Source organism: Cricetulus griseus, assembly GCF_003668045.3.
Source record: "Cricetulus griseus strain 17A/GY chromosome 1 unlocalized genomic scaffold, alternate assembly CriGri-PICRH-1.0 chr1_1, whole genome shotgun sequence".
In the NCBI taxonomy this organism is placed as follows: Eukaryota; Metazoa; Chordata; class Mammalia; order Rodentia; family Cricetidae; genus Cricetulus; species Cricetulus griseus.
In genome coordinates, this window is record NW_023276807.1 from 997,749 (window position 1) to 1,013,641 (window position 15,893).

General features: G+C 51.6%; 1 protein-coding gene across 6 annotated transcripts in view; it reads left to right on the forward strand.

The window, feature by feature from the left end:
- Cdh23 (cadherin related 23) overlaps positions 1-15,893 on the forward strand; it is a 332,359-nt gene that overhangs the window by 249,446 nt on the left and 67,020 nt on the right. For all 6 annotated transcript variants that reach the window (XM_035452205.1, XM_027388310.2, XM_027388311.2 and 3 more), the window contains 8 exons: positions 3,862-3,997; positions 5,322-5,710; positions 7,368-7,469; positions 7,730-7,732; positions 10,667-10,816; positions 11,140-11,268; positions 12,373-12,501; positions 13,135-13,362. In XM_035452205.1, the coding sequence (XP_035308096.1) occupies positions 3,862-3,997; positions 5,322-5,710; positions 7,368-7,469; positions 7,730-7,732; positions 10,667-10,816; positions 11,140-11,268; positions 12,373-12,501; positions 13,135-13,362 (1,266 nt within the window). The remainder of the gene's footprint in view (positions 1-3,861; positions 3,998-5,321; positions 5,711-7,367; positions 7,470-7,729; positions 7,733-10,666; positions 10,817-11,139; positions 11,269-12,372; positions 12,502-13,134; positions 13,363-15,893) is intronic.

Genomic DNA, 15,893 nt, shown 5'->3' on the forward strand with positions numbered 1-15,893 from the left:
CCAAAGGACCTTCTCTCTGTCAAAGGACACACAAACACACAGATCTGCCTCCTGCATGTGTTGTTCAAGTACACTCCTCCTCACCCTTGATATGCATAGCAGCCCCTAGGCCCTATCCCCTAAAGCTATAGGAAGTGAATCAGCCGAGGTCCCTGTCATGAGTAGGAGGGAGGTAGGAATAGAGCAGGCAGGGACTTAAACCCAGACATGAGTGAATCAGCTGAACTTATCAGCTTATCGCTACCTGCTGTTTCCTGGGACTGGAAACACCGAGCAGAATACACCTGGCCAGCTGTTACTCAACTCACCTAAGGGACACTTCCCCACATGTGGATGATGGATGCGTCCAAACAGAAACTGGGCCCCATGCAGATCTGTCAGAGTGGGGCCAAAGCTGGACACCCCAGCTCCTGCTCTCACCTTGGAGGAAGTGGGATGGAAAGTTGGCTCCTGACAAGCTAGCCCAACACCCCTTATGGGGCAAATGAATGAACACCCGTCCAAGTGGACACAGCAGAGGGGTCAGGTTTATCAGATCCTTACAGAGTGTGGTGACTGACACAGTCATGGTGACAGTAGTGCTTCTCCACATGACATGCGCTTTTTTATTCTCTCAGGAGCATGCTCATGGCAGTGTGTTCCCTTCGCAGGCTCACTTCAGGTCACAGGGTGACCAGCATCAGTGAGGCCCAGGCTGGACCCCTGGATTTCAAATTTACCAACCACTGCCTTCTCTATGGTCCCTCACCTCCCCCCTCTCACATCCTCCTCAGGAGCTGCCTCCTGGTGCCTGATCATTGCAGCTGCTACATGCCATTTTTAGCTACCAACCTTGTTGTTAAACCAAATTCTTTGTAACACCCCTGGGTGTAAAACAGATCAAAGGCGAACTGTGTACTACTGCAGGGGCGAGGCACCCCAGCCATAGCCACAGGTCCCTTACATGCTCCTGTCCTCAAGACCCTGAAGAATAAGAAATTGGCCCACTTCTGAGGTAGGCCCTGCATTATATCCATTCTGCAGATGAGAAGACTGAGGGAGAGAGGGATTAACCAACTTGGTTAGGATCCCATGGCAGTGTGGGTAGATCCAGGCTTCACCCCCAGGAAGGAGGCCCAGACTGTTCTCTTACCTCTACACTATACTAATCTCTGTACCACAGTGTCCAAGAAAACTCCCCAGAGCCCTGCCAGGAGCTCCAGCCTCGTTCCCAAAGAGTAACTTTAAAAGTTCAGGTGCTGTCCCTGTCCTCGCTTCCCACCCCACACCCCCACAACGATGATTTGATGGCCCTTGCAATATAGAGCCACCGTACCTCTAAGAGACCCAGGAAAGCCAGGGACCTTTCTGATGGCAATGTAATCCCTGCTTTAGGGCTGTAATCCTGGCTTTAGGGCCTAGAGAACAGTATTCTGAGGGCCAGGAAGCAAGGAGGAAAACCATCCTTGTGGATGCTGGGTATCTCGGGGTACACATGCTCTTTACATGGCCACATGCACAAGAGTATGCTCGCACCTGCCCCCTTGTCCCTGTTGGAGGTTATGGCAGCTCTGTGTATACACTCTGGATAGAAAGCTGTCTGGTTCCGTGAGGCAGCTGGCAGCTTCCTCCTGTTCAGCAAGAATTCAGCCAGCCTATATTTCCTGTTCAGCTGTGTCTCTCAGGTTCACAAACCACACACCATCTTCCCTCCTGTCTCTACTGCTAAAAATGCAGCCAGAACCATCAAAACCCTGGCCACATGTGGCCAAGCTACATACCGCCTCCCTCCTGTTCCCCTCACACTGTCAGACTGACAGTTTCTTCCCCATGGGTCCCAGAAGTCAAGGTCATTCGAACAAGCAGACTCCGGAAAAGGAGGACTTGGGGTTTTGAAAGATGGAGGGTTCATTTCTGTTTACAGAGAGTTCCCGAAATTCGCCTGTGCAAATTTCTCCCACAACCACCACACCCAGGATCTTCTGCAACAAGTGGGTGTAGCCAAATTTAGAAGGTTCCCTACTACAGCTGTGCTCTAAAGTGGACACTGTCATTTGCATAGTAGATTCTTGATGTCTGGACATGAAAACTGCTAGCATGACAGGCTGTGGAACCTCAAAGCAATGAAGTACGGAACCTCCTTAGTCACCACATACCTCTTCTCCCCTGGTTTTTTGTTTGTTTGTTTGTTTGTTGTTTTTTGTTTTTTTGTTTTTTTGTGTGTGTGTGTGTGTGTGTGTTGGGATAATTCCAGAGGCAGCTATCAATATAGTCCAAGTGTCGAAGGCAGGTGCTCTGAGGTCATTTGCCTACCCACTTCCATCCTTGCCATTGACTACTGTAACCTGTGCTGTCCACACCGAGTTACCCCCTTCTCCATCCTGCTTCAAGGTCATGCTACTCTGGCTCTAGGGAATCAAGATAAGGGCTTCTCTTTTACTGGGGTCAGTTCACTCCCAGCACAGAGTCTGAGCATTGGTTGGTAGGTAGGTAGGAACATCACACAAAATCACGCAATTCCAACACAGTCACCTTCTTTGGTAGGGTCCCCAAGAAACAACTCCAGGACAAGGATTATCATGAAAGTCATTAGTAAATTTCCCCAGGAAATTGGGAGAGGGAACCAAGAAACCCCCTTGGGTAGGGGGGACTGCCCTCTGTTTCAATGGTGGCCCTAGCAGGAGCCAGGGGTCAGTTTCCCAATACCATTGTCTGCCCTGGCAAGCTTCAAAGGGCTGCTGTTTGAGGGTCACAAGGGCCCAAGCATGATAGCTTCTGTTGTTGTCACCATTACATTTTTCCCTGAGTCTGTCCTAGATGCATTTTGATCTTTGGACAGAGTTAGTTGCTTGTCTATTGCTGTGACCAAATACTATGACCAGGACCACTTATAAAAGAAAGCATTTGATTTGAGGACTAACGATTCAAAGGACTGGAGTCCTTGACCCTCATAGCAGGGAACATGGCGTCAGGCAGCCATGGTACTGAAGCAATAGTTGAGAGCTTATATCTGATACGAGAGAGAGAGAGAGAGAGAGAGAGAGAGAGAGAGAGAGAGAGAGAGAGAAGCTCACCCCCAGTGATACACCTCCTCCAACAAGGCCACACCTCCTAATCCTTCCCAAACAGTTCCACCCACTGCAAGCCAAGCATTGAAACATATGAGCTTATGGGGGCCATTCTCATTCAAACCACCACACTTACTGTCTAACACTTCCATGAGCCTGGTGTCTTAGTTACAGTTTCTATTGCTGTGAAGAGACACCATGACCACAGCAACTCTTTTAAAAGAAAACATTTAATTGGGTGACTTACAGTTTCAGAGGTTTAATCCATTATAATCATGGTGGGACATGGAGGCATGCAGGCAGACAGGATGCTGGAGAAGGAGCTGAGAGTCCTACATCTGAATCCACAGGCAACAGGAGTCTGTGTCTACATTGGGAATAGCTTGAGCACAGGAGACCTCAAAGCCTGTCCCCACGGTGACACACTTCCTCCAACAAGGCCACACCTCCTAATAGTGAGCTTATGGGAACCAATTACATTCAAACTACCACACCTGGTGTATTTTGTCTTCCTAACCACCTCAGGAGCAGTGTGGCATGAGCCATTAGTGACATTACCATTTCGTACTGGAGAAACTTGGCCACCCCAAAGTGTCACTGACAGTCACTGGTTCCTACAGGTCAGTGCAGAACTAAAAGGTATCTGGGCACCAGCCTTGTGCCACGGCCTGTTTGAGGAACCAGCTTCAGTGGGAAATAAGACAGTGCCAGGTCCTCCAGAGGATGTCCTCAACTGGTGTGAGGGAGCATGGGCCATACCCTGGGCTGCCAGCCTCCCACTGTCCTTGAACCAAGCCTTGGCACATCCCTACAGGTGATTGTGTACGTGGAGGACGTCAATGATGAGGCCCCCGTGTTCACACAACAGCAGTACAACCGCCTGGGCCTTCGAGAGACAGCGGGCATTGGCACCTCAGTTATCGTCGTCCGAGCCACTGACAGAGACACTGGTAAGGCGGGTAGGGGTGCCATTTCTCAGAGTGACCTTCCTACTGCCGCACAAGGGGCCCTGTCATCCGTAGACCCTCCATGCAGCCACACCCAGGCTCAGGAGGGCTTCCTTGGATGGTATTCACTCTTTACAGATGCCCAGGCCCAAGAGGATTGGAGTCTGGGAAGTTAAACAACCTCTGATGGGCAGAGGAGAGTAGAACACTTTGCACACCCAGCTTAGTCATCCCAGGACCTGGCAGCCCAATGCAAGCCTTCAGCATGGACCCAGAAAGGGCTGAGAAAAGTAACAGTCATATCATAAAGCTAGCCTAGGCCTACGCCTCTATTCAGCTGCCACCCTCTACTGCACATGGAAGGCCCAGAGCTTGCAAGTATCCTCAGAGGCCATCCTTCCTGTAGGGAAGTGATCTACTTTGAAAGCAGCCCCAACCTGGCAGTGGTTCCCAAGCCCTGGAAGTGGCCACGGTGATCAGTGTAAAGTGAAGGGGACAGGATTTCCAGGATACTGTAGCCTTCTCTATTGAGCCTGTGCCCAGTTAGGCGAGGGTTCTTCCTCACTCATCAGCCCCCAGAGAGGCCCCCAAGCTACCTCTGCTGCCCTGGCTGCAGCCCAAAGCCTCTAATTGGATACCCCAATGGTCCCCATGACCCCTCGGCATTGGAGAGCACCTGCCTCCCAGGATGGGTGACAGGGACATAGATCTAAGGATCCTTAGCTGGGCCAGTCTCTAAATGGCACACAGCACAGGGCCAGGGTCACTGTGTGCTGCTGAGGCCTCTTCTGGCACAGGCAACCCTTTGAGAAGCTGGCAAGAGTGCCGGATGCTCTCGCCAAGCTGAGTGGTTTTGTGCCTGTCTCCTTGTCTACCTTCCCAAGCTGCCTGCCTCCTGCTTCGGCAGTGGTGTGTGTGTGGGGGGGCAACTCCTTGGCACCAAGAGTCTCTTCCACCAAGAAACCAAATGAAGGCTTGGCTGCTCTGAGGGTGCCTAAAGCTTTTAGATCAAATCATCGCTACAAGATGCCTGCTTATCCAAATACTCAAGACAGGCGTTTGAATTTAAAATTTGAGTCTCCGGGAACAGAGCCAACTCCCTCTATCACATCTCTAGTCTCAATACCAAGCCCCAGAGGGGGTCAGCGGTGTGCTGGGCCTTGCCGTCCACCTTGACCTCTGCTACATCTTTTGGGGATAGGGTATGCTGGAGGTGGGAGCGGGGAGAGCCAAGGTCTCTCAGGGGCAGCCTTGGTATAGACAGCTCAAGAAGCCACAGGGCAGCCCCACCCCCATCTGGGACTACATAGTTTGTGTCTTCTCAAAGGGGACGGTGGCCTGGTGAACTACCGCATCCTGTCGGGCGCAGAGGGCAAGTTTGAGATTGACGAGAGCACAGGGCTCATCGTGACTGTGGACTACCTGGACTACGAGACCAAGACCAGCTACCTGATGAATGTGTCTGCCACAGACCGAGCACCCCCCTTCAATCAGGGCTTCTGCAGCGTCTACGTGACACTGCTCAATGAGCTGGATGAGGCTGTTCAGTTCTCCAATGCCTCCTACGAGGCAGTCATCATGGAGAACCTGGCTCTGGGCACAGAGATTGTGCGGGTGCAAGCCTATTCTATCGATAACCTCAACCAAATCACCTACCGCTTTGATGCCTATACCAGTGCCCAGGCCAAAGCCCTCTTCAAGATCGATGCCATCACGGTAAGGAGGCATGTGGGCATGGCAGGGCTTTCCCAATATAGTGTGCATTTAGTGAGCTCCTTCTGGATGCACAGCTCTCTCCTCAAGATAAACATTCTTGTGGTACATTTTTCCTAGTATTTTAACGCACTATATTGAAAGCCAAGCAATCTGATGTCCCTGTTATTAGGCAATGGAAGTTACAACAGGAAAAGCCAAACACTTTCCCTGATAAATTCACACAGCCATAGGCTGCTTCTCAGGGTACCAAAGTGTATAGGATTCCCCTCCCTCTAGGTTCTGCTGCCCACTGGGTACCTGGAGATTCAGGACAAGTCTGAGCAGTTCCACTGAGTGGGAGCAGTGATGGCTGCCAGTCTGTCTCACTTCAGGTGCAGGCCACCAGCTGTTTACCATGTTTCCTGACTAACCTGGAGTAAGAGTCCCCAGGACCCCTCCTGAGCTTCAGGTAGCTGTTTACAGTCACTTCAGAAATGTCTTGCTTCCTTACTCTGGCCAGTTCAGAGGCTGTTTCAAAGGATTCAAATGGGCAGATGAAGAGACACAAAAGGCAAGCTCTGGGTGCCCCCTCCAAGCACAGCCCGGTCCCCTGAAGAACACCTGTAATCCCAGTTCTTGGGAGGCTGAGGCAGGGGGATCCAGACATCCAGACCAGCCTAGGCTACATGGCAAGACGCTGTCTCTAAAAGACAAAAAATAAATGGAAGAACCTACAAATATTTATCAGTCCAGACGCTTTCCCAACCATACAGGGGCTTCTATGGTGGCTCCAGCATGAAGGCACAATCATTTGCATTGTCTCCATTCCTCTGCTCTCCTAGATGCTCCTATTACCAGGAAATTCTAAGGGACCATGCATTCTGTCATATTCCCTAGCCTACCGTTATACAAGGAGTCTTATCTCCCTTTTCACTTCATTTATTAGGAAACTCAGGACTCTTTCCCATCTCTTCAGTAGATACCCTGAGCTAGTTAGTCCCCTTTGCTTTAGTGAGTCTTTCTTCAGAATCCCTTCTTTGACTACAGGCAAGGTATGAATCTCTGATGGCCAATCTGATGGAGGAGCACAGGCTGGCAGCCTGGACCATCTTAGTGCAGAAGGGCAGTACTGGAAACCTCCTAGGCTTCCTGGAAGGCAATCTTGCTGTGCAGAGTTCCAGCAGAGTCAGGCCAGCCTCCTCCACATGCAGAATCCACCTTTTGAACCAACTAGAGTGGACCTGATGCAGCAGCCTACCCCTGTGCTGCCTGTCCTGGCCAAGGTGGTTGAGAGCCACTCAGAGTGCCTGCAGTGTGCCAGGTCTTGCCCTAGGGAGGACTGGGAGCATAAGCTGAACAAGGGCTCTCAGGCAGGGAATGGAAGAGAGCATAAAAACTATGTGAGTCTGAGCAGCCTGAGAAGGTGTGGGAAAGGTGTCATGGTGGAGCGATGGGTACTGCTGAGCCCTCTACCTAGAGGGTAGGAGACCCTTATAAAAGAGATGGCTGGCATCTGGAAGACATGGGACCTCAGCCAGCAGTCTCATGGGAAAGCTGGGCTGGGTTGATGGCATGAAACATGGCTGGCAGGATGGGGTGGGAGAAGATGGTAGAATCCAGCTGGAGCCTGGAACTGCTGCCTGATGTCACTATGATGTTTGCCTCCATCCCCCCCCAGGGTGTGATCACAGTCAAAGGCTTGGTTGACAGGGAGAAAGGTGACTTCTACACATTGACAGTGGTAGCAGACGATGGTGGCCCCAAGGTGGACTCTACTGTGGTAAGTGACTCCTGGGTGAGAGCCCCACTCAACTGCAATCCCTTCTGGGCCCAGGTCCTCCCCAGCCCCTGACACATAGCTGGGGAAAGGGCAGTCTCAGGACCACCATGCAGCCAGACACCTGGGCTGAGACCTTGGTCAGATGGGATGGCGGCATGAGCCACAAACTCATGGGTAGTGGGTGGAAAGTACCAGACCAGCCAATAACCTTCTGCATCTGCCTTTCTCTCCCTTCCATCTCCGGTCGGTGCTGCCTACAGAAGGTGAGTAGCCATGAACTGCCTCATACCACTGGTGGTCCACAGACCCTCCTACCTTCCCTGGATAGAGACTACGGGGTGGAGGGCTGGCAAGATGGTTCGGCAAGTAAAGGTGATTGCTGCCAAGCCTGATGTCCTGAGTTTGATCCAGGGACCCACATGGTAGAAGGATAGTACCAACTCCAAGCTGTCTTCTGACTTCCACACAAATGCTGTGGCCCACATCTGTGCTCAGTCACACCTTTCCAACACCCCCCAACACACACTGAACCAATGGATCATTGTAAAACAGAACGGGAACACATGACTATCTACAGCAGGCATTCCATTCAGAAAGTCCACCCTTCAGGACCTCCCCATCCCATCCACTCTCCTGTCCCAAGCTCTGTCCTCCAGGTTCCGTCTAGTTGCTATGGGACCATCAGATGGAAGTGTGATAACCAAGATACCTTCTCCTTGGCTGTGTGACAAAGGAAAGCTGCTTAACTTCTCTGTGCTTCCCTTGCGAAGGAGGGTGCGCAGGGCCAGAGCCTAGAGAGTGCTTGGATGGTAGCTATGGTTGCAGGGTGAGCTGGGTGAGCCCCATTACCAGGACTGTGTGCTGAGGACCTTGGGATGAGTGACTGCTATGGTCAGAGGTTCAGAGGTGTGGAGCCTCAGTGGAGCTCAGGAGTGAATGGGGATTTGATCCCCACACAGCTGTCTCTCTTCAACCCCTGGTGCAGCAGGCAGGAGTCCTAAATCTCTCAGCAGGATGGCCTAAGGCTTGGAGGGTCTAGGTGGGGGCTCTAAGCAGACCTTAACATCTTCCTCAGTGCTGTGGGCCCAGCTGCCCTGTAGCCCTCAATGGTGGTAAAGGTTCAGGGAATGAAAACTGGGAAGGCTGGGTATCCCGTGAGAACATGATGCCACTCTGGTATCCAGGTACCCCTTGCTCTGATGTGGCTGGCAAGTGCCTCATGCATTCTCACCCACTCAGCTGTCTGCTCTCTTCGTGCCCCAGATACACAAGCCCAGTTGGCCCTGTGCTGTTTGAGATACTAGGGTGTAGGTGCAGAAGGCCTTTAAAGGTGGTACAGTTTCCTTTCTGAGGCCAGGAGCCAAACCACAGCTAGCTCACCTCCACCTGACTCCTCCCTGCCCCAGCCATGGGGGAGGGGCAGGAAGGAAGGCTCAGCTATAGGAGCTCCTGAGTTGCACACTTGGGTGCTGGGGGATGGGCAGGAAAATCGGCTTCTGAGGCTGGGAGCCGGAGAAGGCCCCATCTCTACTCACCCACCAAGGCTGGCTCCCTTCCCATCCCCCACCCACCCTCACATCCCCCGCTGTGATCAGAGTAGCAGCCATGGCAGAGTCATTGACTGACTGTGCCAAGCCTCTGCTGGGCCCCTGGTGCAACAGAAACCCAAAGTATAGTTCACCCTGCCTGCACAGCATGAACTAGATTGAGGGAAAACCCCAGTCACATCGTCACTGTGACTTAATATATGCCTTGTAAGATGTCAGGGAACCCGGGTGGGCTTGCTGAAGGCCATTCATGCTGAGCTCTGCAGAATGAGTAGGAGTTAATGTGGCGAACAACGAAAACGTTTTCAGGGAACAGGATGTGCGTAGGTCCTGTGGTGTGAGGACCTTGAGTGACCAAAGAATTTGAAGGTCCAATCACAGCAGTTTTCTCTGCTGGGTTTTGCCCTGAGCATGGGACACTAGGCATCATCATTTCCATTCCCCATATCAACTTGCTTGCTTAGCAGATGCAGAAGCTCACTGATAGACATGTGCGGGCTGACTGGGGAAAGACTGAGTGTCTGTCCATCAGACAGGAAGGAGGGACAATGGAGATCACCATATGCCACCCTTACCTGTGTTTGCTCACTTCCTGCTTCTGGCATCCAGCGTAGCATGTGTTCTCGTTCCCACTGAGAAAATGGAAAACCAGAGAGATTGAGTAACTATGTCCAGACTCACACAGCCAGAAGTGGAGGAGTTGACCCAGCTCCCTCTGGGTTCTGAGGGCTGTATGATGACACGGTGGGGTGTGGCTGAAACCAAGAGAGGCAGCCTGATTCAGAGGACATTAAGTTTGTTCTGTAGGATGAAAAGGGCCTGCCAGTACCGTGAGTGCTGTGCATACCAAAAGACATATGGGATCTAGAAGCTCAAAAGGATGATGAGGACTGGCCTGGGGTGGAGCAGCTTGAGGAGGTCTAACCTGGGGTTCCTTAAACCCCAGGCCACCTCCCAACCTGTCCCTGGCAGTTGGTGTAGCAAACATAGTGAGTGGCCTTTGTGTTTGTAGTCTCTGGGCTGTGGTCTTCCCAGGGCTGGTGGCCACACCCACAATGGGCCTTCTTTCTTCCTGCTCATGGTGCCCTTGTCCACCTGAGGTCCAGACTGTGGATTTGAAAGAATATTCAATTTCATGAACCTTCCCTCCCCACTAGTAGGGGGGTCACAGTAGCCCCCTGCTCCTGGCCTAGCCCTCTCTCTATTTTGCAAAACTACAGATGAGGAGGCTGGAATCTGACCAGCAGCTCTGTTTCAATCAGCCTAACCATGATTTTCATGTCTGTGATTCATTGGCTCATTCCATAAAAAAATCTGAACTCCTTAAACCTCCTGAAAAACAGGAAGTGATACCAGTGCCAAGCGGGTATTCCCAGCCTTTGTTTCCATGAGCTTCCCAGCTGTCCCTGTCTCTGCCACCTCAGACAGTCTCCACCAGCCCCTCTCTTTGGTGTACTGGCCCTGGCAATAAATGTGCACCATACTTCACACTCACACACACAAATATATACCTATATTACTCAGGGAAGCGAGTGGCTAGCAGCTAGGATGGGTCTGGAAGCTTGGATGCTTGTGCAAGGTCCCGGCTGACCTCATGGTCTAAGGACATCTTGGGGAAGGAGGCAGGTGGCTGAGTGTGTCTGTCCCCAGGTCTACATCACTGTGTTGGATGAGAATGATAACAGCCCACGCTTTGACTTCACCTCTGACTCGGCCATCAGTGTGCCTGAGGACTGCCCTGTGGGCCAGCGAGTAGCCACTGTCAAAGCCCGGGACCCTGATGCTGGCAGCAATGGACAGGTGGGCATCAAGTCAGGGTCTACCCAGGCTGCAGGGTGTTTTTAATTCCTCTAGGGCCATCTGAGCGATTCCTGTCACCAAGAAGGAAGGGGATTTATGTGTTGAGATTCAGGCCTACTCTCTAGGCTCCCAGGATGCTCTGCTAACATCTCCTGGACCTACCTGCCAGGCACATACAGCCTTGGTGGGCCTCATCTGTTTCCTTGGCATTATCCCTTTCTTCCTGCACCCCGGCAGAACAGAGGCGTAGTGGGCATGAAGGCCAAGCAGCCCCTGAATCTGACCAGCCATCTCTCTTCCCTGTCCCCTCTCTCCTCCCGTAGGTAGTCTTCTCCCTGGCATCTGGGAACATTGCCGGGGCTTTTGAGATTGTCACCAGCAATGACTCCATTGGTGAAGTGTTTGTGGCTAAGCCCCTGGACAGGGAGGAACTAGACCACTACATCCTCAAGGTGAGCACCCACTGGCTCCTCCTGGGATGCTCACAGCCAAGCACTCAGGGGAAAGCCCACCTCACACAATACCCACTTCACACAATACCCAGGTGGTCAGTTTCCTTGCTGTCACCCAGTGATAGGGGCATGTGGCCCATTCAAGGTTGAGTGCAGTAAGGGTGATGGGAGAGGGGCACCTGGGACATGCTCCTGTTTCCAGCAGAAGCAGCTGAGATGCCTAGCCCTGTCATAAGAGGCAGAAGAACCAGGCATGATGGTACTTGTTACCTACCTATAATCCCAGCACTCAGGAGGTGATGGAGGCCAGAAGATCAGGACTTCAAGGTCATTCTCAAGGATATTATCATAAATTTGAGACCACCCTGAGTTACATGAGACCCTATCTCAAAAATAAATAAATAAATAAATAAAACAAAACAAACAAAACCAGCCAGGAGAATGCCTCATGGAGCCAGTGGGACTCTGACCCTGTCAGGAACACAGTAGGACCTTGGGCAAATTATTTCTTCTGGCTGGGCCTCAGTTTCCCCACATATGCAATGGGTAAAAGAACCCTACCTGACCTGCTTCTGCTACAGAGTGAAGGTCCACTGACTATGGTGGCTGCTGAATCGCTGGGCCCACACTGCTCTTCAGCAGAGGCTGAGTGCCTGGAGACCATCAGGGCCACACTGAAGTCCCCCATGGACAGGCTCAGCAGGTGGTCAGGACTCCAGAGGGCTGCAAAAAGAACATTCCAGGCCCTCTCCCTGCCTACCAGGGGCCAGCTTGGAATGGCAGAAGCAATGGCAAAAGCTTGAATCACATCTCAGACCCAACGTCAAGGTCAAGGGGCTGACAGAGCCCAAAACACAGGCAGGTCAGGAAATGATGACTCTGCACACTGAAGTCAGATGCTAAATGAACCTGACAAGATGTAGGCAAGGATTATCTGTAGCATAAGCAGAAGGGGACAGCTTGGTGATGAGCACAGGGCTGAGATGAATCAGAGAGTCTCTTGGCTCTCCCAGGTCCTCCCTATCAAGGGGACAGCATTTGGACCCCATAGTCCTTACCCCATAGTTCATTCCTGACTGTGAACCCTCCTCTTTCTCCACACAGGTTGTGGCTTCTGACTGTGGCACCCCTCCACGGAAGAAAGACCACATCCTACAAGTGACCATTCTGGATGTCAATGACAACCCTCCAGTGATTGAGAGCCCCTTTGGATACAATGTCAGTGTGAATGAGGTAAAGACACTACAGATACCCAGTGTAGACGGACTATGGACAAAAGCTGACCATGAGACACCCATTTAAATGTTTGCTTGGCCCACTGGTCCCTCAGTCCTCAGAATGGAGATTATCCATAGATGCAGCCCTGGTACCCAGCCCGGTAGTATTTTTGTGGTAGAAGCAGAGCCTGGGATGGCTTCTTTCAAATGAACACATTTGTTACCTGGCACTAAGGCTGGACGAATGCAGGAAAACTTTTTCGAAGCCTTGCTAGGCATAGCACCAGGGGCTGCTCATGAAGCAAGGTGGTTTAGGGTAGAACCGTGCTCTCAGAGCAGATGCCCGAAATAGCCTCTGACTGGCTGGGTATGCATCCTTCCCTTGTACCTGAAGTTTTTCACATGTGAGCATCCTGTCTGAGCTTACAGGTTTACACCAGAATCAAGGGACTCACCCAGGACCTGGCCTGTAGGAGGTATCCAAAACACATTGTCTACCAGTATCCCGGTCACCCTCAATCTTGCCCCAGGGGACACAAAGCAGAACTTCCAGGGGATCCCGAGCAAAGCTCTGGGGCACCAGGAGCAGAGCAAGGCTAATCCTTAAAGGCCCTGAGCCTGGCATAACCACTTTCTGCTCTCCTGACAGAATGTGGGTGGAGGCACCTCTGTGGTTCAGGTGAGAGCCACCGACCGTGACATTGGGATCAACAGTGTCTTGTCCTATTACATCACGGAGGGCAACGAGGACATGACTTTCCGCATGGACCGCATCAGCGGTGAGATTGCCACACGGCCTGCCCCACCTGACCGGGAGCGCCAGAATTTCTACCATCTGGTGGTCACTGTGGAGGATGAGGGCACCCCCACACTGTCGGTAAGCAATGGAGATGGATAGTGCAGTGCTGACCCCTGTGTGTGAGAAGCCAAGTAACAAGGCTGAAGCCCCTCGTAGCCCTCAACCCATTGATAGCTCCTAGGTTGTGTGATTTTAGTTCCCAGCCCAGGAGCCTTACAGGGCAGGTGTATGCGAAGCAGGGGACTGGTTCTCTCTAGCCTGCACTGCTCTGGGTCTCCTCTGTCCGTCCTCTGGTCTCACTAAATGATGCTATCAGGCCTTAGCCAGGGACTTGTGACAGAATGGTGCACCACAGGGCCACACTCATCCACAAGTAAATGCAGCCCTCTGGCCCTCTCTCTGCACATTAGCGTGGCACTGTCACACTGGGGGTGGGAAGGGCTGATGGCTGTGGTCCCATCTGATACTTGGGTGGCCAGGGCCACAGCCCGTGATTATGTGATTCTCATGGTTATGTGGTTTGCAGAGCTGGGGAAGGAGGCCTGGCCTGCAGAGTAGGTGGAGACAGTGCATGTGCTGGAGGAGTGGTCTGTGACTTGGGACCTTGAAAGCTGGCCAATCAGAGCCTGCCAGAAAGCTCACCTTTGTTACCTGTAAAAGGCAGATAAGATCTGCAGAGCTGGTATTTGGGTAATTAGCTCAGGTTGGCACAAGGGCTTGGTAAACATGGAAGATGCAGTGGGGGCATGTGGGGGAGAATCACATCTGCCATCTATGGCCACAGTTCCACAGTGAGGCAGATCAAACCCCGGGATGTTGTGAAGTGAGACCTTGATCTGTAGGCAGGTGGTATAGACCATTTCAGCCAACCAGTTCTGGTCTCAGCTGGGGTTCCTGTCCTGTGCCTGCTGCTACATGTCAGCTGATCAGGCTGTAGTTCTGGTTGGTTGGCATCCATCGAAGGTGATAGGGACAGCTCCTCTAACTAGCAAGCCTATGCCTGTTCAAAAAGCCTGGTGTTTGCCAGGCTTGAGTTGACACAGGGTCCCTCTGTGGCTTTCTCTTGACCAAAGCACTGTTGCAAACCAGTCTGCACAGTGTGGCCTCAATGAAGGCAAAGATTCGATACATTTTTGCTTAGTTGCTCTCTGCTCCAAGAGATGTCTTTTAGGTATCCATGGTGTCAATGGCCCTGCAGGAGGGCACAGCAGGTCCAGGCTGGCATTCGCTCTGGCTAGGGGGTAGGAATTGGGCCAACAGCCCCAGGAGCACTCATCACTTCTTGAAGTGGGAAACAAGACTCCCTCTGCCTTACCTCCTAACCAGCATCCTCACTCACAAGGCTGCTCGGTGTCTGCTAGCTTAGTCACTCATGCAAGTGGGCTAAATAGGACACGGGTAACCGGTCTGGGGTGGGGGGTGTTGTATTTGTTGTTGTTGACCTGGAAGGATGCAGTTTTAATCATCTTCAGCTACAGAGTTACAAGTCAGATTGCATTCTTTCATATACAATCTTGATAATTGCAAAGATTGATTTTGTATTCAGTGACAGTTGGTGTTTCTTGGACTTCTTGTTTGCAAGAAGAGCTTATGCTAAGTGGAAGAATCACAGGAGGCAAAAATGAAGTGGAAAAATCCATTCTTTGGAGTGTCCTGGTTTCCCGACACAGAAGAGCTCTGATAAATATGTGTTCATGTAGCCTAGGTTGGTCCAAATTCAGGGTGTAGCTGAGAATAACCTTGAACTTCTGATCCTCTGCCTCTACTTCCTGAAAGCTGAGGTTATTAGTGTGTATCACCATGCCCAGTTTATACAGTGCTGGGGATTGAACCCAGGACTTGGGAGTACATAGATGCTTTGGGGGAACTCCACCAACTGAGCCATGTCCTCGCCCTGTGATTAGAAATCACTAGAGTTACCTCAGTGAAGAACTGCATTGGCCTCAGAGACAGTCTGAGAGACAAGCACGGAATCTTCACCTTTGCCCGGAGATGGGGACAGTGGACCCCTCTCTGCCTGTCAGTCCTGTGAACTTACCAAGTACATCCATGTTATGGTTTGAGCATGGTCCCAGACAGAAGCAAGAGGTCAGTGTTCAGCCTCAGGCAAGACCTCTAACTGTATATCCTTCTCAGCTATTTTATCTGGGAGACCTATCCACTCTTTAAGTCCACAGCAGCAGGGCCATGCCACAGGCTAGGACATCATAGACAGACAGTCTGGGGGAAGGACATAGGACAAGAGTGACACTCTGGGCATGAGGTAACCCAATGCTGGGAGCTCAGGATCAGGGACAGGAAAGCTTTCTAGGCTGTACCATCATTTAAAAATATGTATTTATTATTTACTTTGTGAGGGGAGGGGCTGTGTATGAGCACAGGTACACACCTACCCCAAGTCTGTGTGAAAATCGTAGGACGGCTTACCAAAATCAGTTCTCTCCTTTTACCATGTGGGTTCTGGGGTTTCCAACTCAGTTCATCCAGGCTTGTCTACCAGTGTCTTTGCCCACTGAGTCATCTCACCAGCCCACAGGTGTTATTTGTAGCATAGGACTTAGTAATCAGCTGCCAAGAAGTTCCCAGTATCCCAGAAAAACCCCTGTGTC